Genomic DNA, 22,968 nt, shown 5'->3' with positions numbered 1-22,968 from the left:
CCCACATTTGTGTGTATGATAGGAAAATCCAAGATTGTATTGTTTCATACTTGTTTCCATTTCTAATGCACAGAAACTGCATGGCAAATTCAAAACAAATGACATTCTTCATTAAATGTCATGGCTAAAGAAATATTAGCTTGAAATAACAGTGAAATACATAATTATGTGGCTATAAATGAAAAACCGCCTTAAATTGATGAACAAATAGTTGAAGTAGTGAAATCTATCAGTGGAAACTAAATAACACTAATAACATCAAAATTCTGGGATATTGAACAGTTAATTAGTTACAACTGGTTCATTAGAGGAACCACAGGTTTTACAGGTAGAGGCCACTGACATTTTCCCCCATCTTATCTGTCTTATCCCATCTATTTCTGGCTGTTTTTTTCTTTTTTTTACTAGTTTTGCATTCCACACAGCTTCAAGAGCATGAAGGAAATTGCATGGAGACAGGTAGGAACTCTAGACAGAGCCATAGAAGGTCCTTAACCCACAGATGAGAGCAGGTTCCCCCAGAGCCCATGTGACATGCCTGAAAGACTCTGGTGAAGCCGTGGAAAACATTACGCTGCCTGTAATGTTTTTCAGAATGACCGGTGGGTCAGTGACAGTCTGAGGAGGAAAATCCATGGAGGGATTTAGGTCTATTGATCTAAATCCAGTAGAACACCTCTGGGACGTTATCTTTGGTCCAAACCTTGCTGCCAGTTCACACCTCAGATTGTGCAGGAGCTCAGCGATGCCCTGGTCCAGATGTGGAACGAGATCTCCCAGGTTACAATTCATCATGTCATTAGGACCATGTCAGGCATGCATACAAGCGCACGGGGGGCCACACAAACTACTGAGTACTATTTTGTGTTCCTGCAATGAAATTTTGTCAAAGTGAACTAGCCTGCTGCGTTTTTTCCCCACTTAGATTTTTTGGGGTTTCTTTGATCTCTGTAGGTTGATCATTTTCATTTCTATCAAACAGCTGGCATCCTTTCACTCCTAACACATTACCCAGTCCATATCAGTGTTATGACATGATTTTTTCCCCCCCAGTGAGTTGTAATGTGTTTTCAAAGTGTTCCTTAATTTATTTTTAAGCAGTATATATGCAGTGTACATATACATATAATACATGCTTAATGACGAAGTTTTTAGTTGGGGCTGGATCATTGTTGAACCGGGCATTAATACTCAGTCAATATATGTCACTGCATAATTATGTGAAATGCAAATATTATGTGCATATTATTGATTCACTTATGAGAAAACTGTGTACAGGAAAGCACAACTTAAAAGTATTTGGTTCACCTGAACACTCTATACCTGTGTTATTTTAACATTAGCTTAGCATTTAGCCAGCTGACGTTTCATCGCGGTCAAACACGGTGACAGCACCTGACTGGCACACATTCCCCTTTCACACCGTACAGCTGTGCACAGGTGAGCACATTAGCACGTTTTTTTGTTTGTTTTTTTTAAGCTCACCTTTTAATTTTCTTCTCTATCTCGGCTGCATTCGCACCCTTCGCGTTTCTTTGCCGTACTGGAGCCATTCCACCTTAAAACATCTACTACGTAGCATTTAGAAACGCATACAGTCACACACGGCCGCAGTCTCTTGCCTTCTTCCACTAAACCATACCGCTCACCCCGCCAACAGCTTGTACAAGCTCCCGAAACTCTCTACTTCCTGCTTGCCCCGTATAATCCAATCCTATTGGCTCCGGGGAAGGGAAAGCCTTTTTTCTATTGGACCACGTTCGGGTCTCTTTGAGTTGCACTTACAGAGCATAGCTGCGAAAACAACATAGCTAGGCTAGCTCGGCTGTTATCATCATTTTGATAGTAAACAGTAAGAGAACTGGCTTACGCCACAATATTAACATTTCATCTGTGATTAAAGTGTACAAGTGAGTGGGGCTCTGTGTATGCATGCAGAATGAGCTGTCCACCTTGGCCTAAAGGGAAGAAAGTGGTGCACCTGGACTTAAAAGGTGCTCCTCCACGAGTTGAATACCTGCACAGGGTAAGCTTCCACTCGGGTCTTGCTGCAACATGAACAGTATTTACAGCTCTGTCACTTTTTAGTTCCCCATGTGTGCTAACATCCTCAGCTGATCGAGCTCTTCTCTGAACTGGGAGTGGATGGCCTGCTGGTGGAGTATGAGGATGTGTTTCCTTATGATGGGGAGCTGAAGCTGCTCCAGGCAACAGCACAACCTGCTTACAGGTGCAGTTTGGGGATCTAGTGCTTCTTAAATAGTTTTCACTGTGTGTGGATTTTTAATCTCTTTTCACAATAAAAGATCCTCTAATAAAATCATAACCCTCCCTGTGTTTGATAGAGATATTTTAAGTGCAGACTTGCTGTAGAAATGCTTTGGTTTATCAGACTGTCTGATTTTTGCGTGCTGTACTTTCAGCCGAGATGAGGTGCTGTCTATGCAGGAATTCGCCAGATCCAAGGGGATGGAGGTGATCCCACTCGTGCAGACATTTGGTCACATGGAGGTGAGGTGTGTCGCATGTGGCTCAATTTTAAGATGGGAGTTCTGTGTCGCCCCTGCGCTCATCTCATCTCTGTCATAGTTTGTGTTAAAGCACCGATCCATGTGGCACCTAAGAGAGGTGGCACACTGCGTGGGAACCCTGAACCCCCACAGAGAGGAGGGGGTGAAGGTGGTGATGGAGATGCTGAGGCAGGTAGTGGAGTTGCATCCGGGGCTCAGCACGCTCCACATTGGAGCAGATGAGGTGAGGGGTCAGTCTTCAGGGGGGAACCAGTTGTTTATGTATAACTGAATCTCTTACATTCGTCTTCGCGTCCTCAAGGTGTACATGCTGGGTGAGGGCGAGGAGTCCAAGTTGTGGCTGGCTTCACCTGGGCGTACAGTGGAGCAACTGTTCTTAAGTCATGTGACCAAGGTGGCCAGGGCTGTCAAGGAGGCGTGGCCTCATATGACCATCATAATGTGGGATGATATGATGAGAGGCATGAGCCTGGACACACTGAAAGGTGAGGTGATATTCAGGGTAGTTTGAAGTTCTTGTACGTGTACGGGTCTAAATACTGTCTAAAACCACTTTGCAATAAAGTTAGTACAAAAAAACATTTCAGACTCTTGTGCTAAAACTGTACAGTATAAATGATTTGTATTTATTTATGATAAAATATTCTTAATTACTGTTTTTTTTAATCCATATGGAAGCCAGTGGTTTAGTGGGACTCGTCCAGCCTATGTTGTGGGACTACACCCCAAACCTGGATGTGTCCCAAACTGGTAGGTAAAGTACACAGATGTACATTATCAAACAGTGCACTGCAAAACTATTGACTTCAGGCTAATAATTCACCTTCTGTAAGTTTTCTTTTTGCTAGTACAGAATGTTTTCAAATGCAGAAGCTTTAAGAACTTGATATCAATGAGGGGTAAAAATGAACAGAGTAAATACAACCAAAAATATGTGACCTAATGATGATTCAACATGTTATCTTAAATTGACTGAGCTTGTTTTACTAATTTAAGTTGAAATTCTGAATGGCCATTTTTACATTTTAAAGACTTGGGAAAAATTCAACCTATATATCCGCTTTATTCATTAAGTTACATTTGTAAGTAGAATAAACACTGAATATTCTCAAACTATGTTTTTCAGTGTCTCTGCTGGAGAAGTACTGTAGTGCCGGTATGGCAGATCTTTGGGCAGCCAGCTCCTTTAAAGGCTCCACCAGTGTTTACACCTGTGTGACCAGCACGCAGAGACACCTGGATAATCACCTGCAGTGGCTGAAGGTGGCTGCTTCTTTGTCTCCTGCTGTAAATATAAAGGGTATTGCCATCACAGGCTGGCAAAGGTAAGAAGCAGAGGACGTTCTCCACGGAGTAAAAGGAAAATAAGATGTTTATGTGGGCCATCATTTACCCTTCATCAGGTATGACCATCTGTCAGTGCTGTGTGAGCTGATCCCAGTGGCTATTCCATCACTAGCAGTCTGTCTCCAGACTCTCCTTCATGGACAGTTCAGTGCTGAGGCCCAGAGCAAAGTAACCGGGAAGCTGGGGATCTCATCAGTGGAGGTGGAGACCATGGGAATGTGAGATTTAACACCGTTGTAATAAACAACACCATCACTGTATCTATGTATGCATCTCCAAGCTAACAGGATTTTATTCCCCACGGTCCTCAGGACATGTGTAGCTGACACAGTGTTCCCAGGAAGGAGGCTGGCTGAGTTAATCGTGGAGCTCAATGCACTCCTCAATTCAGAAGATATAAGATTTTTTGAAAACAGCATGTAAGTTATGGGAAATGATCATAACATTTCATTTAAATGGAATTGAATGCCAATTCAGCCTCATGTCTGTAGGCTAGCATCTACGATTTGTGCACAGTGTACCACTTTATTAAGGATATTTGTGTGCTGCGAACATGAACTAAAATTTAGTCAGTCATGTCGTTATTGAACAACAGTTTCAGTGAGATGTGGGAATGGATTAAGTCTTTAGACAGATTTTAAAACATTCTAAAAATGTTATTAAAAATATTTATATGTGTTGCTATTTTGGCAATTACTACAAGACAGCCAGATATGTTAGGTATAGTGTTTGGTATAGTGCACGGGCTACCTGTTAGCAGTGAGGTAAGCTATGCTGCTAAGTTTATAAAATGAAGTTTAAATATGAAGCCATCGTAAAACAAATTTCATTTTTACATTTTAGGTTTTGGACAATTAGCTTTAAAGGTTATACTACAATTTTTTCATTCTTCGTTTGATATTTTTTTAATTTAACTTTAGTTAGAGCCCGCTTTTAGCTAACAAGCTAACATTAGTGCTATGTATAACTTAGAAATGTGAAGCTAACAGGTGCCAAATAAATTTTTATTAGAGATTTGTCGAGAGTTATTTTTTTCCAGTGTAGAGATTTAACTGTATGCTTGTGTTTCTGCAGGTTTGTGAGAGGATGGTTTAGCCCATACCAGCGGCAGAGGAAAACTGTTACCCCGCTAATCACCATGCAGATTCACAACCAAGCATCCCTGTGAGCATACCTTCCTTATGTTTTACCAAAATGTGGAAAATTAAAAATACACAGAATATGCAGTCATAGTAAAAAGAAAGTACAGCATGTACAGGATATATTTAAAAATCCTTAAAATTAGGCAACTAGAACCTCAATTAAACTATATGATATATGTGTCATGATATTTAACAAAAGTTAAGCCAAAATGAAGAAGTGGTGTGACCCTGTTTGGCCAACAAGCACTTTGTAATCCTACATGTATGCTGAGGTCAGAGCCAAGAGCGATTTTTCGTAGACTCTGTGCAGCTAATGGGATCGCTCCATGGTGACCAATGAGAAGAATTCAGGTTTAGGGCACTTCACAATAGCTTCACTTTTCAGACCCAGAAGTTTGGAGCATCTTTTATGCTGTCAATAAACCATAGAGGGATCATGTCTGACATGATTTTGTGTGACAGTGGTAGCAACACACCTTTCTAGGTAACTAGTTACCAGAGCAAGTCTACAGAGAATGTCTTTATTTCCTGAAATTCTCAAAGGGATGCTCAGAAGATATGAAGTGACGCAATTCTAATGTCCTTATGATGCTTTTTTACCCATAAAATCTAACAGGACTGGCTTAATGGCACCAGTTTCCTGATAATAAATGCAACAGATGTTGGGAAAAACATGTACAAAAAGGAGCTTGCTGTGGTGCCAGATAGGCTTGAAGTCCTTAATGCAAGAACGAATATGTTTTACAGCAGTTACAGCTCTGTGAGAAAAACCTAGAGATGAAACTACATCTGCTTTACTGATATCTTCTTCAGAAATCACAAAGGAAACAGACAGAAAATTTGTTTTACCTCTACAAGTTACTTGTTTTCGGGCTATAGTTAAAAAGGGCCCCTGTAAGTAAGTGCTGCCATGAAACTCATATTTTGTGGTTCCATTTATATGTGCTAAGCATGTGCAGAATAGAACAGTTATTTAAATCATTTTAGCACTTAGCTCAGCCTGTGAGCTAGCATCGTGATAAGTCTTAACCTTAGTCTGTATGGCTTTAAACTCTCTTCCGGTCACGTTGCAGGTATTTGGCTACATTACAGCAGAAGGTGGAGGCAGTGAGAGAGGAGATGGCCAGTCTCTACCCAGATTCAACAGTCCAGGAGTGGATAGAGGAACACGTCAGCCCTGTAACAGCTCCTCTTCAGAGGATAACAGAGGATGTTGCAGCCTGTTTGAAGGAGATGGTGCCATAGAATCACTTTTCCGTCTTTGACATTGCTGATTAATTCACATAAAGCCTTCCTAATTTCTGCCACACACTGGCACTAAAGTTCAAAGGAGTGATTTTATATAGGGTTCTACGCTTATGTGAGAGTAAACTGCTATATGTAAATGGAGCTACATGTAACAATGACAATAAAAATCAAACCCTAGTTTAAAAAAAACAAAGTGTTTATTCCCTTAAAGCAGCACACATTTGAACTTGGAATGAGACAAAGTTTGACAAAAGCACAAAAGTCTTTTCCTGAGATACAGTCTTTGGTTCACTTTAAAAAACAACAACAACAGGTAAAGGTTACAAGATAGACAAGCATGACGTCAAAGCATTTGACACATAATTCACTCTTGACTAAGCTCAGAAGATCCTTCATGCTCAATTACAGTTTACACATGCATTCATCTGGATTGTCTACTGGGTTCAAATAAACACGCAAAAAGACAATTATGAGCGGGGTGGTCCAGAAAACTGTGGGAAAAGCACTTTCCTGAGGCTCGCATACACAAACACTCAAATTCAGTAGGAAGGCACGGGAAATCTGTAATCTGAAGTGTGCTCTCAAACAGTAATTAGCTCAAAGATGATGAAATAATACTCGCTTAAAGAAGACTCCACTTAGAATGTAACAAAAGGGAAATAAAAAGGTCTATTCCAAGATTTCCTAAATTGTGAACATTTGCAGGACAACATATAACTGAATTATTACCAGTAAAAATACAAACAAGGAAGACTGTAAGTAGAAACTAAGGGTTATTTTCCCTGCTGTTCCACATGCATGCACATGCTTAGAGTTTGCTATATATTAAGGGCCTTGCACAAACCTCACCCTCTGTAATGGCTCTGCATTGCTGCACTGCCCCTAATTAAATCTCCCTTACATTAGAGTAACACTACACTTCAGACAGATCACAGCTTGTCTGCTTCATCTGAGTCGGTGCTATTGTCTAGAGAATCTTCATCCTCTGCGTCCCCGTACTCAGCCTCATACTCCTGCTGCCGACGTTTCTGCAGTTCCTCCAGTGCCAGGAAGCGCTTGAGCAGAGCAGCCACTGCCTCCACATCACTGAGGAGTAACCGGAGTGCAGAAAACAGATCCAAATAAATCCAAATATTAATACAGTGTATTCATGAATAAATGTTCATCTCAAATCGTAGTAATCAAAGTGCTGTGGTACTTTTTCTGCAGGGTATTATTAGCCATCACATCTCGATAGCTAATTAGCATGCAACAATAATTCCTGTTAGCAATCTTAAAGTGAACACCAGAAAGCAAACAGTGTGTCTTTTCTGTCCTGTCTCCCACACCTCACCACCAACCGGACGTGGCAGATGGCTGAGCCTGGTTCTGCTGCAGGTTTCTTTCTGTTATAAAGGAGTTTTTCCTTCCCACTGTCGTCAAGTGCCTGCTCATAGGGGGTCATGTGATTGTTGGGGTTTTCTCAGTGTCATTATAGGGTCTTTACTTTAAAATATAAAGCGCCTTGAGGCGACCATTGTTGTGATTTGGCGCTGTAGAGATATAATTGATTTGAATTGATTTGAACCGATTTAAACGGTGAAGACAGGCGACTCATTTAATGTTTATATAACACTTGGCACACACATCTACTTGGTGGTTTCTTAGCTAAAATAATTAAAATCTAACAGAACTGTTTTGGAGTCAATTCTGTGTTCTTTGGTTTTTGTTTGAACTGTGTAAGAGAGCTATTGATTTATTTATTGATGAGGGCAGGCTGAATAACAAACATCTATCTGTAGAAGTCAGCACAGTTTAACAGCAACATAAATTCTAGCCTCTAGATTGGCCACAAAATAAATCAATGCAGGAAGGATCTCTTATACAGTTGTTGTGTTTTAGCTGCGAGCCCTCTAATAAACTGGTAGCTAAACATGTATTAACTGCAAGTTTTAATTTTATGGGGTTAATATACTGAAAATCTGAACATCAAACCTCTATTTTATCTTTCATCTAGCAACAACTTCATACTAAATCAGATCCTGTGCTGAACTGTCAACTGCCGGTGACCTACCTGCGTCCCCCGAGCGTGGCACTCTGAGTGAGGGGGTAGGAGAAGCCTGCAGCCAGCTTCAGCATCAGCAGATAACCTTTTCCCAAATAACGCACCCTTTCCTCCTGTACGCAGATATCGCACAGCTGGTCCAGATCCAGCACAACTGGGAGATGGAGAGAAAAAACACAATGGTAAGATCCATTACTGTGGCCTCTCAGCTCACTAATGGAGCTGTAGTGACCAGCCCCCTCTGTGGTTTTACTCACCTTTTTCTTGGCCCTTCCTCCACAGAGTCAGGACTAAAGTGTATAAACTGAAGGTCTTAAGCTCAATCAGGTTCTTGGTTTTATCAAACACAGCCTCCTCCCATTCCTCCATGTTCTGCATGGCCACAAACAGACAGCCGGCCACGTAGAAGAGCTTCCACGGGATGCTGTCTGCGGGATCGACGCAACACAAGGAAAGAAAAGAAAGCTGTACTCAAGTGTTGGAAGTTAAGATGACATATCATATAAATTTTAGCTTGCATACCTGAGCTGTAATATGCAGCTGTTAAGCCAACAGATGCTATACCTGCAGTGAAAATAAGAGGCTTATGGTTTTGGAGCAGTTCAAGGGAATATTCCATCACTGAAGTGTGAGAGCGCATGTCATATTTGAGTATGGGAACAACATTTGCACAAAAAACAAACTTACCAACAAGAAGAGACCATGAACGGATCCCCGGGGATCTCTTTAGGTGGAGCAGGGTGGAGCTCTGGTCTTCTACTGTCATGTATCCCATCTAAACAAAGACAAGAACCCAGCAGTTTAGAAACACTAAAACCTTTGATTTCTTACAGTGGGAAAAGTGCAAAAACTTGCAAAACCTGCTTTACTCCATAATTTCACAGACCTTTCCTTTAATGGAAGGGACTGTTTTAAGTGAACTCAATTTAAAGAGCCACTGTAAAACATTCACGTCTGTGTTCATTTTCAAATTGCCATTATAATAAATCTGATAGAGCCAGAGCTCAGTGAAATGTAAACAACTAGTGAATCACCCTATGTATTTTCTGCACTTTTTTTCAGTTTCAGCTTTTATATTTCGTATCTTTAAGTTAAAATTAATCAAATCAAAACCCCAAAAGGAGCTATACCAGACCTGTGCTCTGCTTCAATACAATGCCCAGACAGCAAAGTAACAGCTGTTCAATAGGGACCAAGTCTTCACTTTTTTACCCCAGAGCCTCCCTTGCAAATCAGACAAGCTTGGATTACCTCAAAATAAACCAAGATGGTTTCTCAAAAATAATCCAGACAAGTTGCTGTAAGCAGTGGATCTTTTGTTTGTTTGTTTGTTTGTTTGTTTGTTTGTTTGTTTGTTTTCTAACTGAAGAAATATCAAAGATGAAATGTGTTTCATGGTCACACATTGATGTTTTAACATGTTTCAGTCCTCTGAGTGGCATAGACCTACCTGCTGCTGTACTGCTGTACAGGGGTGATGGCAAAATAAAACTCAAACTGTTCTCGTGGCTTGATCTACATTTTTGTTCCATATATGTTTCTGATCAGACATACGGTTGTTTTTTTTTTAACTGGATCTGAAAACACGAGACAAGAAAGATGCCGCTGCTGTTGCTGCTGCTGCTGACCACGATCACTCAGCGTGACAACAATCTCTGCAGAACAGGTAAAGACAGTAATATGAAATCTGTATTGCTTACCTTAAAATCGCCTTTTTTTCTTATAAAATTTTGCCTTGTAGATTTAGGAAAGAAGAATGCGTACAAGGGAACGCAACCGCTGAAAATATAAGGAAGTTCTATTCATATTATTGCAACAAAACAGTCCCATAGGGGAAACACTTCCTTCCAGGAACAGGGCGAGCTTTACTTCATCACGCCTTCAAAATAAAAGCTTAAGAAAGAAAAAAGTAAGTAAGAAAGAAAGAAAGAAAGGTTTTTTTACTTTAAATTTTACATTTAAACATTACATTTGCCTGCATACGCCTACCATAAGCAAGCAAGTAGTATATATGATTGTGTACTTAAATGTTTCAAACATAGTAACAATTTGAAAAGGCGTTCATAACTCGATAACAACCACACAGGTTTTCTTTTCAGAAATACCTAAACTGAGTTTTTATCAAAGCTGTTTCTATCACATTTGAATTTAGTGTGACGTGAGGTAAGAAGACGTCTTTCTACACACGAGCTTCCGGAGCAACTCGTACACAGTTTGCGCATGCGCTCAGAGGTCGCCGGGGTACACAATGGAGTCGGACGACTGGCTTGGACACTAGAGGAGTCTCGTCGCTTTTGTAAGCGGCAGTTAGAGTATTATGAAATAACCGCAGAGGTTCAAGCCTGGCGGCCAACAGTGGCGGTGACGCCGTCCACAGACGAGTTGACCGGAAAACGAAGGGTGCTGAGTAACTGTCGAGTTCACCTGTATGTAGTCTTCTTTAGCACTGGCTGCTCTTCTACATTTTTCCCCATGTCTTTGTCCGAAAGAGCAGTGAAATAAACCGTCCGGTGAGTTACCTTAAAATTCGACCTTGCAGCGTTAACACTGCGTCTGCCGCGCCGTTAAACCAGCATACACGCTTCGGTCCCACACAGGAATTAATGTAGAAACCCCAAAAAAGGCCTGGACCGAAATAGCGTGTTTTCAAGTGGTATATTTAAGGGCAGCAAAACTAACATACCAGGTAGCTTGTTAACGTGAGGCATGCTTAAGGATTTGGCTATTCTTATTTAAAGATATAAATATATTCACCCCAAACTAGATTTTTTTAAAGGTATTTTTGTATCATATGAAAGTAAGACTGTTTCTATACAACAAGCTAACTCTCTATAGGTTTTAATAGCACGGTAGCTTCCAGCCCATACTTCTCGCGCTTCCCCTCACGCGCACGCAATCTGACGTAATGGACTTCGTGGCGGTTTCTGTTGACTCTGTTTATATAATTAACCCGAGCAATTTGGGATGTAATGACAGAAGACTAGCTTGTGCTTGCACTCAGTTTCCCACCATTATAAAGCTGTTTTGTTTATGATAAAAACGCCCGCCTGTGATAGGACGCTGGAAGCAGTCAGTGGAAGGTGGAGTTAATTAAACAGCAAAGAGTAGTCGCCTCTGCCTTCATTACAGGAAACTTTAGGCTGTGTGGAGCTGGGATGTTAATCTCTGTGTGTCTCTCTTAATTTAAAGATATAACTGCTGAAGAAAATGTCAGAGGTCAACATAGCCAAGCGCAAGGAGAAGTGCGAGAACTGCACCAAACAGGTATGATGATGGCTCTGTAGCACTACGCTGTCTCATAAATGGGTTGGTTGACTGCCTCTTTCTTGCTCTCAGTTCTGAGCTGAGTTTATCGATCTTTCTACACACAGTGCAATAAGAAGCAAAGCGAAGATGGGGCCAACTCAAACCAGGAAAGCGAAGAAGTCAATGGGCAGGTAGTATCTGCTTACCCAGTGCACTCTAGTCATTAATTGCTCTACATGAATCAGTCCTCATCATGTTCCCATGTTAAGCAGTTTTCATGCATCCTTTCAGACTGTTTGAAGTTCACAGGGAGGATAAAGTCTAAAAAGTTACAGTTCTTTATTTCAGCATGATTCAGATTAAGATGCTTTTAGCAGATAGTAGGCTTAAGGCAGGTAATAACCAGTACAGGAAGATGAAACGTAGCCCACTTCAAAGGTTGTCGGGGTGAAAAAAATCTAATTTTTTCAGGGGAATGAAGGCTCCCAGCTTTTGTTGAGCGCATGCCTGTCCTGTGACGGCTGTCTGTCAGACGAGGACACCTTGAAGATTTCTCAGCAGGGTCTGGAGGAAGTGGAGCGAGTTCTGGCGCTGAATAAGGTACACTTCCTCTGAAACCAGGGAGTGTTTCTGCGCTGCCTTGTTGCGCTTGCTAAACAACACCTTCCTCTGTCCCTGTCAGAAGTGTGATGCGTCGAAGCACAAGGTGCTGGTGGCGTCGGTGTGTCCGCAGTCTCTGCCTTTCTTTGCTGTCAAGTTCGGTGTGGACATCGCTGAAGCGGCCCACAAGCTCTGCGGCTTCCTCAAGCACATCGGTGATTTGAGTTTTTTTCTTTTATGAAATACGAAGTAGACTTTACCATAAGTTTCCTACTCTCTCCTTTTTGTTTCTTTCTGTTGTTAGCTTGTTTTGTTATTTTAAAAAAAGCTACTTTTTTTTTTTTTTGGCCGTACTTCCCACTTTTCTGCTAAACAGACTTAAGTTTACCTTTCTGCAAGCAGGTGTGCACGGATTACCCGTACGCCCTGGTATTTATCATACATGTTCAACATTTCCCTGTTTGTTGTGTGCATTCTGCTTCGTCACTCTGGGTTTTCCCTGCAGGAGTGCAATATGTGTTTGACACCACTCTGGCAGCTGGCTTCAGCATCCTAGAGAGTCAAAAGGAGTTTATTCAGCGATATCGCAGGAGGCACCATGATTCCCACGCCCTGCCCATGTTCACCTCCTCCTGTCCAGGTAAACCGTCCTCTCTTCTTTGCCTTCCTCATACTCCCCCCACTCTTTACTGCTGCTTCTTCTTCTCCTCTTTTTTTCAAACCCCCACCCCGTTGTACTGGTTTGGCAGTGTGATTATCATCTGTGCTGGTGTTTGCCTCAGTTTTAAGATTTCTTTGTTCTGCAAGTCCCCGGGCTCTTTCTTGAGTGAATTTTTGTGCGTGTGCTGAACCTGGGGTTTTAGAGGTGCAGATAGCAGAGAGCTGCTGGGGAAAGATAGGAAGCTCTTCCTGCACCACTCCCTTTATCAGAGATAGGACGCTAGAACTTTTTTGGTCTTTAATTGCAGCTATACACTTGCATGCAGACACCCAGGTATTCATCCTGTGGGGTCTAACACTGGCCATGGAGGAGGGCTTTGCTCGCCTCCAGGTGAGGAACGACCAGTAATTAAATAGCAAGCCGGCTTATCATCATGAAAGAAATGTATTGGACTATGTGGATTTTTTTCCTCCTATCTCTTGGTGTGTGTTTCTAAAATAAAAAACTTCAATTCATAATAATAATAATAATGGATTGGATTTATATAGCGCTTTTCAAGGCACCCAAAGCGCTTTACAATGCCACTATTCATTCACTCTCACATTCATACACTGGTGGAGGCAGCTACAGTTGTAGCCACAGACTGTCAGACTGCCCTGGGGCAGACTGACAGAAGTGAGGCTGCCATATCGCACCATCGGCCCCTCTGGCCAACACCAGTAGGTGGTAGGGTAAAGTGTCTTGCCCAAGGACACAACGACCAGGACAGAGAGCCCAGGGATCGAACTGGCGACCTTCCGGTTACAGATGCGATTCCCAACCCCCTGAGCCACGCGTGCACAGTAGGCTAATGGTTATTTTAACATTGTGTGTTTACAGGGTGGATCCGCTATTCAGAGCGTGTTCTGGGCAGCCTGGTCACTCCTCATATCTGCACAGCCAGGTCTCCCCAACAGATCATGGGGTGTCTGGTCAAAGACTACTTCTCTAAACAGCAGGTAAGCATTGATCTACTGTGACAACTCACAGTCAAAGGTCTCAGGGTAATTGGAGGTCTTTCTACCACTTGTTTAAGTGTCTGTCGACAAATAAGGAAGGGTAAATAAATGAAAACTAATCTGTTGTATAGGCGTAAGAGTTAAATATAATGGAGGTAAGAGGTGATCAGCCTGATGGGGACTGATGGCTAACATTGATTGGCTAAAAGGTCTTCATGCTGCTCTAAATCTTTTTTTTCTATTAGAAAAGTCTCTAATAGGTTAAGACCGGGAACTTTGCTCACCCAACATGTGGTTCTAGGACTTGTTGTAGTTCAGGAAGTGCTTTACCAAAACAAGTTTCACCACTTCTGAGGCCCTGTGTTAAATTACCTCTAATTTAAGCTGTCACAAAATGCAGAAAAAGAATGCATCAAATGAACTAATGTTAATGAACCGCTCCTAAAATCTTAACAGCAGCTCAGCCAAAATATCCTGCAACAGAAATGAAGCCTGACAAATGTGTAACACCTTGCATTAAAGCTCTTTTATTAAACTGTCATTGAGGAAAAAGCAGAAGGTTAAAAAGAACATGCGTAGTTATTCATGATTGCTAGCTGGGATGTTTTGTTGGCATATTCAGTAGTGCCAGTAGCACTTGTAAATACAACCAGATATAACTTCATTTATACATACAAAGATCATCCTTTTAAATGACTTGCGACCCACTAAAATAAGCCATAACAATGCAGGCAGATGACCCTGGCACTTGTCTCCATTGCTACATTTTCTTGTTATTTTGCTGTGTTCAACATGTTCCTGGGCTTTAACCTTTGGGCAGTGGGTGTGTGGCATCCAGCCAATAGTAGTGCCAAGGGTATCAGATTACACCACTCTCAGGTGCAGTGAGAACACATACAGAGTGGATCTATGCCATTACGATTTTTTTTTATTTATTCTTTTTAATGATAACTGTCATTTTAAATTATACTAAAAAGAATACTTAAAATCCTTCAAAATAACTGTTGTGGGTTGTTTTTTGTTTTTTTAAAATGATGTTTAAAAATGTAGCCAAAGTTTAAAATAATGTAAAATTAAAGAGGTAAATTTATCAAACGTGTAAAAATCACTGTGAGCCAAAAGGCTGTTCTAAATGTTCAGTATTTGATCACCTAATGTAGTCACGTCGTCCCAAACCACACGTTCCATCTGAGTCAGTGTTTGTACTGTCTCAAACCTGAACAATCCAAGGCTAATGTCAGACTGAGTTCTGTATTTTATGAGAGAGAATCTCTCTTATTATGTCTTTGTTGTGTTTTCTGTACTAGCAGAAGTTGAGTCCAGAGAAACTCTACCATGTGGTGGTGGCTCCCTGCTTTGATAAAAAGCTAGAAGCTGTCAGAGAAGAGTTCTACAACAGTATGCTGGAGACCAGGGATGTAGACTGCGTACTTACCTCAGGTAAGATTATTAAAAAGACCATATTTGCAACCATATTAGAGTTTGTTAGACCCCTCTCTCTGGTTTCAGCAGAACACATTTACTGTCTAGAGGTGTATCTGAAACCTGAGGATTGTTTGTGCAGTGGAAAGGCTGAATTACTTGATATCCTTAAAAGGTTTCCTCCAAGAGTTGCTTTAAACAGCTATAATGTTCTTCAGAAAGGTCATAATGGATACTCGAATATAATCACTGTAATTATGCCAGCAGGATGCTGATCTGGTTTCTTTTGTTTTCTTGAGATTCAGCCATTTGTCTCTAGATCCATTTAAGATTAAGAGCAGCTGACCCCAGTATGACAGAGCATGTCAGAGTGAGCAACTGTGGGAGAGCTGCAGCTGTGGCTAAAAAAGAAATCTGCACTCGCACTCATTTGATGCACCTGCATGTACCAACCAACCAACCATGTTTCCTCTTCTTCACTTTCTTTGTTTCAACCAGAGTATCACTGCATGTATCATTGTAAAATGTACACTCACTGGCCACTTTATTAGGTATACCATGCTAATACTTGGTTGAACCCCACTTACCTTCAGAAAAGCCTTAGTGGCATAGATGGACAGATTCAACAAAGTGCTGGAGGCATTCCTCTGAGGTTTCAGTTCATACTAGTATGATACACAGCTGCTGCACATCTATGATGTACCACATCATCAGGTGCTCTGCTGGATTAAGATCTGATGACTGTTGGAGGTCATTTGAGTACAGTGAACTCATTGTTATGTTCAAGAAACCAGTTTGACATCAGTGCAACTGTGTGCATTATCCTGCTGGAAACAGCCATCAGATGATGGGTACACTGGTCATAAAGGCATGGATATGATGAGCAACTGTACTGTGGTTTTTAAACAGTGCTCAGCTGCAGTCCAAAGTGTGCCAAGAAAATATCACCAGTAACAGCAATAGTTCATACTGGGCAGCATGTTGTTTATGCCAAACCAGCTGAATGTCACAGCAGAAAATGACATATTTGAGTTACTGTTGCCTTCTTGTCAGCTCATAATATTCCGTTCATTTTCCTCTCACATGAACAAGCCATTGTTTTCTTTTTTACAAATACAAATTTTATTTGTCACATACACAGTTCAACATATAGTGAACATGCAGTGAAATGCTTGTGTCCTGAACTGCGAACAGGCTGCAGACATAGCCGTGCCGTGACAGGACCCTTACTGGATACCAGGTGGGAACTGAACTTGCGACCACCACTCCAGAAGTGTGTAGTCTTACCACTACACTATCCAGCTTTTAAAACCTAGAGATGGTTGGGTGGAAAAACTTTAATCTGCAGTTTCTGAAATACTCAGATCAACAAAAATGCGGTTAAATTACTTAAAGAACCTTTCTCCCACATTCAGATGCTCACGTTGAACTTCAGCAGGTCGTCTTGTCCATCTGTACATAAGCCTTTAAACAGGTGTAGCTAATAAAGTGGCCAGTGAGTGTTGTAGTGGATAATGAAAGAGAGCACTGTCAAAGTAAGAGTCATGTTTCATGTTCCAGGGCAGATTTATTACCTGATGGAGCAGAGGAAGGTGTCGGTGGAGGAGCTGGACTCAGTTCCACTGGACCAAGTGTGAGTAGCTGAGAGCATTGTTTTTAATAATGTAAACGATGACGTCAGTGCTATGTAGTTGGAGTGTTAATAAATTGTACTTTGATGTGTAATGTTTACGTGACTGGATACAACCTCTGAGCCTGTGTCAATGCAGCTTTGACTGTGACTGTAGGCTGGGAGACGGTGGAGACGTGGCGCTGGTGAGACATGACGGCAGAGGCTCTGAAGGTTTCCTGGAACACGTGTTCAAACACGCTGCTAAAGAACTCTTTGGTGTGGACGTCCAGGAGATCACATATAAGACCCTCAGGTGAGAGACGGCCCAGTCGGCATAGTTGTGTTCTAATACCTCACGGTTGTGTCATTCTGGAGATGGTGTTAGGGTTTTAATCCATTTGTCCATCTGTTAATGTGAAATTATGACATTACTGTGGTTGTTTGTACGTTTGGCGCATCAACAGATGCACGGAAAGTGTTTTTTTTCCTTCTTCATTGTCAACTTTATGCACATCTGCTGCTTTTAATTTCCTTTCAATATTATTAACAATGAGCAATACAAAATTTGTTGTCACACCAACTTCACTGTGAGCTAACTTTGAACTAAGACTGACCCTGTGATCCTACACTCCCCACATTGCTGTGTCAGCCTGTACTTAAGAGCTGCTACTTTGTCTGTGTAAAGGTGAAAAACCAGTTTAATCAGCTTAGCAGTGTGATGTGGGTGTTTAAAACACGGCAGTGGATGGATCAGTTAAAGATCACTTTTCTTTGATTATCTGTGTATAATCCCTTTGCTGGTGACTTTACAGGAATCGGGACTTCCAGGAAGTGACACTAGAGCGGGATGGTGAAACACTTCTGCAGTTTGCTGCTGTCTATGGTTTCAGGAACATCCAGACTCTGGTTCACCGTATGAGAAAGGGACGTGTGCCTTATCAGCTGGTGGAGGTGCTGTCCTGCCCCGGAGGTAACGCCCATCACGGCCCATGAGCTCAGACATGCTGCTGCCAGCTCTTTAAGATTTATGACCCTTAACATTCCTCCTATGTTTCCCTTCAGGGTGCTTGAGCGGCCGCGGTCAGGCTGAGAGTGAGGGAGGTGCAGGCCGGCTGGACAAAGCCTTGGTCAACCAGATGGAGGAGATCTACAGCAGCCTTCCAGTCCGGCTCCCAGAATTCAACCCTACCCTGCACACCCTCTATCAGGACTGGCTGGAGGGTCAGGACTCGTCACAGGCCAGAAAGTTGCTGCACACAGAGTACAGAGATAAGAGTCACGGCCACGCACAGCCCCCACACATGCAGTGGTGAGAAGAAAGGGAACGTCTTCCTTTAAAGACATGAATGGACAGCTATTCGATTGTGCTTCTGCCTGGACCATCACATATTCTAAAAAACTGTGGATGACGCAGAATGACGGACCAGTGACTGACGTCTCAAAAGATCATTCTTCCATTTAACCACGGGGGGGGGGGCTGCCTCTTTTGTGCCGAGCCTGATGATATGTGAGGGGCAGAAAAACAAACACTTAGAAATGATACCGAGTGAATCAGTGAATGCAGTGAGGTGTTCTTAAACTGGCAAAAAACAAGATCACCTGCTGTGCCAGCTGTTCTAATAAGTGACATCTGTAGCAAGTGTGAACCTGTCGAGTCACAGAGCAATAACCCCTTGAGAAAACAGAAGCTTTTATCACAACTGGAACTCATGAACCGAACCTGTGGATGCTGAATGTATATTTGATGAGTTTGAATCTTAGCTGTCCAGTATGAATCATGCAGTTTTCCATGCTAAAGTCATCTCCACTGTTCCTAGCTGAAAGACTGCGTGTTCTCTAACACAGTGATAACTATGCAACAGTGTCTTATTGAATCAGTCACAGTAAATCTGATGCATTATTCAGATTATCCGTCCCAGAGGAAGGACAGTCCTTCTGTTTAAGGCTGCAAGAGGGTTTCATTTGTATCACTGCTCCAGTTTCACAAACTAGTATTTTTATTAAGTTATGCATATTGTTTTACAAGATCAAACATTCGTGTCCTATGTAAAGCACAAAAAGAAAAATGCTTCTCACAAATAAGTGACTTGTCTCATTCTGATGCTGATGGTTTTTTGTTTTGGTCGGGGGACCTGGTCATAACATAAAGAGACGTCACTCCGGAAACTTTTAAAAAAAAAAAAAAAAATTTTTTTGGGTCCTTTGAGAACCAAAAGATGCTGATCTCTCCAAACCAGGCTGATCACCAAATAATCTAGATAGAAAAAGAGTACTACAGGTCACAGGAGAAATGTGTATAGTCTTAGTGGAAACATAGAAGAACTAGAGAACAAGAAGGGACCAAAATTTGAACCTTAGGAGCACCTCAGATGCATCACTGATGATTGATGGCTGAAAATATTTAGATTTTCTGTGCTGTCATTAAGCGAACAAATGGATTAATCTTTGAATTTCTTCAAAAGAAATATTAAAACTGGCAATTTAAAGAAAAAGGTTATGACACTGTTGAAATAACATGCATATTCACACTTATTATTGCTTATTATTTAGATCCAGGTTGTCTCTGAGTCAAAGGGAAATGGCTCATCTGACGTTTTCTCACCAACACCTGCCAAGTTGTTCAGTCTGTAGTCGCATCAAATTAAAGCAAAATATGAGATTTATTGTTTTCTTGGATGGAGAAAAACACATTTGGTGGACATGTTTTTGATTTATACAAGGAAACAAATCTGTTTTCACTCAGTCAAAAAGTCAATATTGCAAGCTTCAAAGAAGGAAAGATATTAACATAGTTAATTATCACAACAAAAAGCCAAACGTGCCTTTGATTTTAAATCCCCCTTGTTTTCAGTCAGCATCAGTAGCATAATTCAGATGAATACTATTTCTTAAAATAATCTAAAAAACACTTGTGGGGTGTTTTTAATCTTCAAAAAGTTTGTAAGAGTTTAACATCAGCACCATGTTTCTCTGGCAGCGCTGGTGTGTGGTTAAAAAAAAAAAAAGCGGCATTTATAATCGGTGGTGTTACTCTGAGTTGTCCCCAGATGCTCTTAAAGCAACAAGCTCTCTAACAGGTGCGTGCTGCTGCTTCTTCATATTTTAACAAATGATAGACATGCGTGAGGGTAACTGAGAGCTGCTGATCCAAATTTACAAAAGCAAAACGTTGAGTCTAAAAAGTGAAATTGGTTATTACGTCAAGCTTTTTCCTTTCAGCCAGCCTATTTAAATCCTATTTGAATTACTTTGATCTGACTGTTTAGAACATTATTGACTCCTGTTGGATTTTAATATGGACTTAAGTTATTCCATAACTTTCTCAGGATTTGATCATTTTTCCATTTTCTTTTTCTTTTTTTTCTTTTGGCTTGCTGTGTCAGCCACAGAAAACCATAACTCCCAGTGACTCAAAATTATAAAACCAGTGAGTGTGTTTGTGTATTTATGGGACATCTTAATCTATTAGTTTGTTGTGCATGTATCACAGTCCACATCCTTAAAGGGCAATGCTGAACAAGAAAGGTTGTTATACATCTGAACCGCCCATAGCATTTTTCATTTGCTGCTGTTATGAGCATGTTAACACAGCAGTTATCACACACTGTACAATTTACCAGTTCAACATTACAGATGTGATCACTTTGAGCACATGCCTCATCAACTCATACACCTACTTATATTTTAATGTGTGTGTAAATGTAAGTGAATGGACACATGACAACAGTTCATGATCTACATGAAGTATTCTCACAAAGTTAACACTGTCTTTAGTACAGTAAGGACTTGGAGATGAAGATAAGCAGAGACACAGAAATAGCATCTGTAATCTGTCTTGTGGGTTTTTCATTTAGTTTCTGTTAAGCAATAAACTCAGAGATCTGCTGATATGTATCTGTACCTCCCTTTTTTAAACTACTCACCATATCAACACTCACCGCTTGACAGATTTGTCACCCTTATAACTGCTTGTATTACCTCAGAAAACGTATGCTTGGTAAGAGTAACAGTACAATACAGCGTGGCATGTAGTGGCATGGTTCTGTATAATCTTGCCGTGACATCACACGATATCACAAGTATTTGTCACCAATTGTGACAACTACAGTTAAGGTGTAGAAACAATACACACAGCAGCTTTAAACTCAGAAAACATAAAGATGAAATAGTTCAATGAAATCCAGAGAAATCCTCAAGCATTCAGGTCTGGTTAGTCAACTCCATGACCTTAATGTGCTTCTTCTTTAGTCGCTCCTTTGTTGCCTTGGTGGTATGTTTTAGGTCATTGTCATGCTGGAGGTCGTCCCCTACCCTTGGCAGAAAAACAGCCCCATAGCATAATGTTTCCACCATGCTTAACTGTGGCGATGGTGTTCTTTGGGTCATACTCCTCGATTTAGGTTTTATCTGAGCAGCACTTTCTCTACAGTCTCGTCCTTGATGTCCTTTGACAGCTCTTTGTTGAAATGCAGGTTTTAATAACAGCTTCTTCTCAAACCTTGATGTGACTATAATTTATGAACAAAACAGTAGGAGGGGACGATGGGGTGGGTTGTGCCATGTTTTACTTAAAACCATGACTGTAATGCTTCCAAATAAAATATGTAAATATATTTCAGGATGTCGTGCGTCCCTGGGAACAATCACACATATAGTATTTAAGAAATATAGCTTTCTGAAAAAAAAGTGGTCTTGTGGCACAACTTGCCCCTGGTGCAGGGTAAGTTGTGCCTTTGGAGAGAATACCTTGGGTGCCATTGATTATGAAAGTAAAACAGTAGACTTTGATCTCAGAAACTGTAATGCTATATAACAGCTAGACAAATTTAACACAAAATTAATAATCTAAGGTTTATTTAAACTTATTTTAAAACCTCAAAGGCCAATTTTACATAAGCCAATTCTGCCACATGAGCACATCAAAAGTCAGTTTTCTTAAACACAGCCTAACAACACTTGAACTCATTGATGCTACCCACTGCTCTCTTCTGGCAGTATCACCAAGTTTGTGTGGTGTGGATGGCTGTTTTTATGCACATCTACTCTAGGGATGACTCCGTCATCATTTTCCTTGAAAGTGAAGATGGGCTTTAAATTTACAGACCTATTACGACTTCACCTTAAAAACTTAAAAACCAGTGTCAGCACCATCAACCAATCCAATGTAGGTGTAGGATTTGGTTTTGATGCGAACTTCACAATGACAATCACAACTACTTTCAGATTTACATCTTCAAAAATCAAAAATGTCCGGTCTCATGACCAATTTCTTCTATGGTTCACTAGAAACAAGGGGCGGCACAACTTACCCGCTGGCACAAATCACTGCACTTTCCCCTGCTGAAATTAAACGCTAGGTTTCAATAAACCAACCAGTATGTTTCTTCATTTTTTTTAAAGATGCTCTCAGAATGATCCTCATATCTTTTCTTCTTTCCTCTAGTTTCCAAACACAGTGAAGCTTCCAGCATGTTCCATCTGTGGGTATGTCTGTGTCTGTTCTATGCACTACAAAGCAGTGTCTCATCAGGTCAAGGTATGTCTATACTGCTTGTAATAATTACTGTTAAACTGGCCACTGCAAAAACATTAGGGAGAGTAACAAATTGAATAATATCATATGTTGATGTTTTGTCTTTCAGCTGTGTCACTGAACTGCAAGAAGACTGCAGGAGTTAGACAAAGTGTGACTATATTGTACAATAAACTGGAAAGATGGCTCAAACTGTAGAATTCTAAATTATACCTGGGAGAACACAAATGGAGCCATAACATGTAGCAGCAACTTGATTAAATACATCCGTGAATGGGATCCTCTGAAATATGTATCTCTGACCATCCAAAATGTCCAGAAAGAGGAAAATGTCACAGTTGAAATCAGGTCAGACTGTGGTATGGCTAAATCCCATCCGGTACAGTTACTCCCTGGTAAGTATCTTTCATCAACAGAAAGCATGTGTGTGTGAATGAGTGCGTGTTTTATTCAGACATACAGTTAACACTGTATTCAGTGCGCCTGTTGAAATGACTCTAATTTACTTTGTAGCATCAGCTAGAACTGCGCAGGACAAGAAGTCTGAAGACATGACCGCCAAGAAACTGTTTGTCTCACTTTTT

At 41.0% G+C, this 22,968-nt stretch overlaps 4 protein-coding genes across 9 annotated transcripts in view; 2 read left to right on the top strand and 2 right to left on the bottom strand.

Moving 5' to 3' along the window:
* ogfod3 (2-oxoglutarate and iron dependent oxygenase domain containing 3) overlaps nt 1–1,696 on the bottom strand; it is a 33,006-nt gene extending 31,310 nt beyond the window's left edge. The window contains exon 1 of the mRNA XM_026177256.2: nt 1,486–1,696. Coding sequence (XP_026033041.1) covers nt 1,486–1,553 — 68 coding nt within the window. The 5' untranslated portion in view covers nt 1,554–1,696. The remainder of the gene's footprint in view (nt 1–1,485) is intronic.
* Nucleotides 1,697–1,772: 76 nt separating this feature from the next.
* hexd (hexosaminidase d) lies at nt 1,773–6,461 on the top strand. Of its 2 annotated transcripts, none has more exons than XM_026177253.2 (11): nt 1,773–2,026; nt 2,115–2,230; nt 2,424–2,511; nt 2,590–2,754; nt 2,833–3,016; nt 3,210–3,281; nt 3,658–3,856; nt 3,935–4,096; nt 4,190–4,297; nt 4,953–5,042; nt 6,094–6,461. In XM_026177253.2, the coding sequence occupies exons 1-11, from the start codon at nt 1,940–1,942 to the stop codon at nt 6,263–6,265; spliced, it is 1,443 nt and encodes a 480-aa protein (XP_026033038.1). In that variant the 5' UTR covers nt 1,773–1,939; the 3' UTR covers nt 6,266–6,461. The 2 variants fall into 2 exon arrangements, with proteins under 2 accessions (XP_026033038.1, XP_026033040.1); XM_026177255.2 differs by having other exon boundaries at nt 1,813–2,026; nt 2,602–2,754.
* cybc1 (cytochrome b-245 chaperone 1) lies at nt 6,447–10,184 on the bottom strand. Of its 2 annotated transcripts, none has more exons than XM_026177259.2 (6): nt 10,013–10,184; nt 9,000–9,087; nt 8,835–8,876; nt 8,570–8,740; nt 8,322–8,466; nt 6,447–7,354 (listed from the first exon to the last, which is right to left on the bottom strand). In XM_026177259.2, the coding sequence occupies exons 2-6, from the start codon at nt 9,085–9,087 to the stop codon at nt 7,198–7,200; spliced, it is 603 nt and encodes a 200-aa protein (XP_026033044.1). In that variant the 5' UTR covers nt 10,013–10,184; the 3' UTR covers nt 6,447–7,197. The 2 variants fall into 2 exon arrangements, with proteins under 2 accessions (XP_026033044.1, XP_080161724.1); XM_080305598.1 differs by lacking the exon at nt 10,013–10,184 and adding an exon at nt 9,763–9,889.
* A 333-nt stretch (nt 10,185–10,517) lies between these two features.
* On the top strand, nt 10,518–18,933 carry narf (nuclear prelamin A recognition factor). 4 transcript variants are annotated; one of them, XM_026177252.2, is made up of 12 exons: nt 10,518–10,822; nt 11,502–11,576; nt 11,684–11,749; nt 12,030–12,158; nt 12,241–12,373; nt 12,664–12,798; nt 13,699–13,817; nt 15,128–15,257; nt 16,800–16,872; nt 17,027–17,164; nt 17,664–17,821; nt 17,914–18,933. In XM_026177252.2, the coding sequence occupies exons 2-12, from the start codon at nt 11,520–11,522 to the stop codon at nt 18,162–18,164; spliced, it is 1,389 nt and encodes a 462-aa protein (XP_026033037.2). In that variant the 5' UTR covers nt 10,518–10,822; nt 11,502–11,519; the 3' UTR covers nt 18,165–18,933. The 4 variants fall into 4 exon arrangements, with proteins under 4 accessions (XP_026033037.2, XP_026033033.2, XP_026033034.2 ...); XM_026177248.2 differs by having other exon boundaries at nt 15,125–15,257; XM_026177249.2 differs by having other exon boundaries at nt 10,541–10,738; nt 15,125–15,257.
* Nucleotides 18,934–22,968: the final 4,035 nt, after the last annotated feature.

The sequence above is a fragment of the Astatotilapia calliptera genome, chromosome 8 (genome assembly GCF_964374335.1).
Source record: "Astatotilapia calliptera chromosome 8, fAstCal68.1, whole genome shotgun sequence".
NCBI classification, from domain to species: domain Eukaryota; kingdom Metazoa; phylum Chordata; class Actinopteri; order Cichliformes; family Cichlidae; genus Astatotilapia; species Astatotilapia calliptera.
The sequence above is the reverse complement of the archived record's forward strand: the minus strand, read 5'-3'. Positions and strand labels throughout refer to the sequence as shown.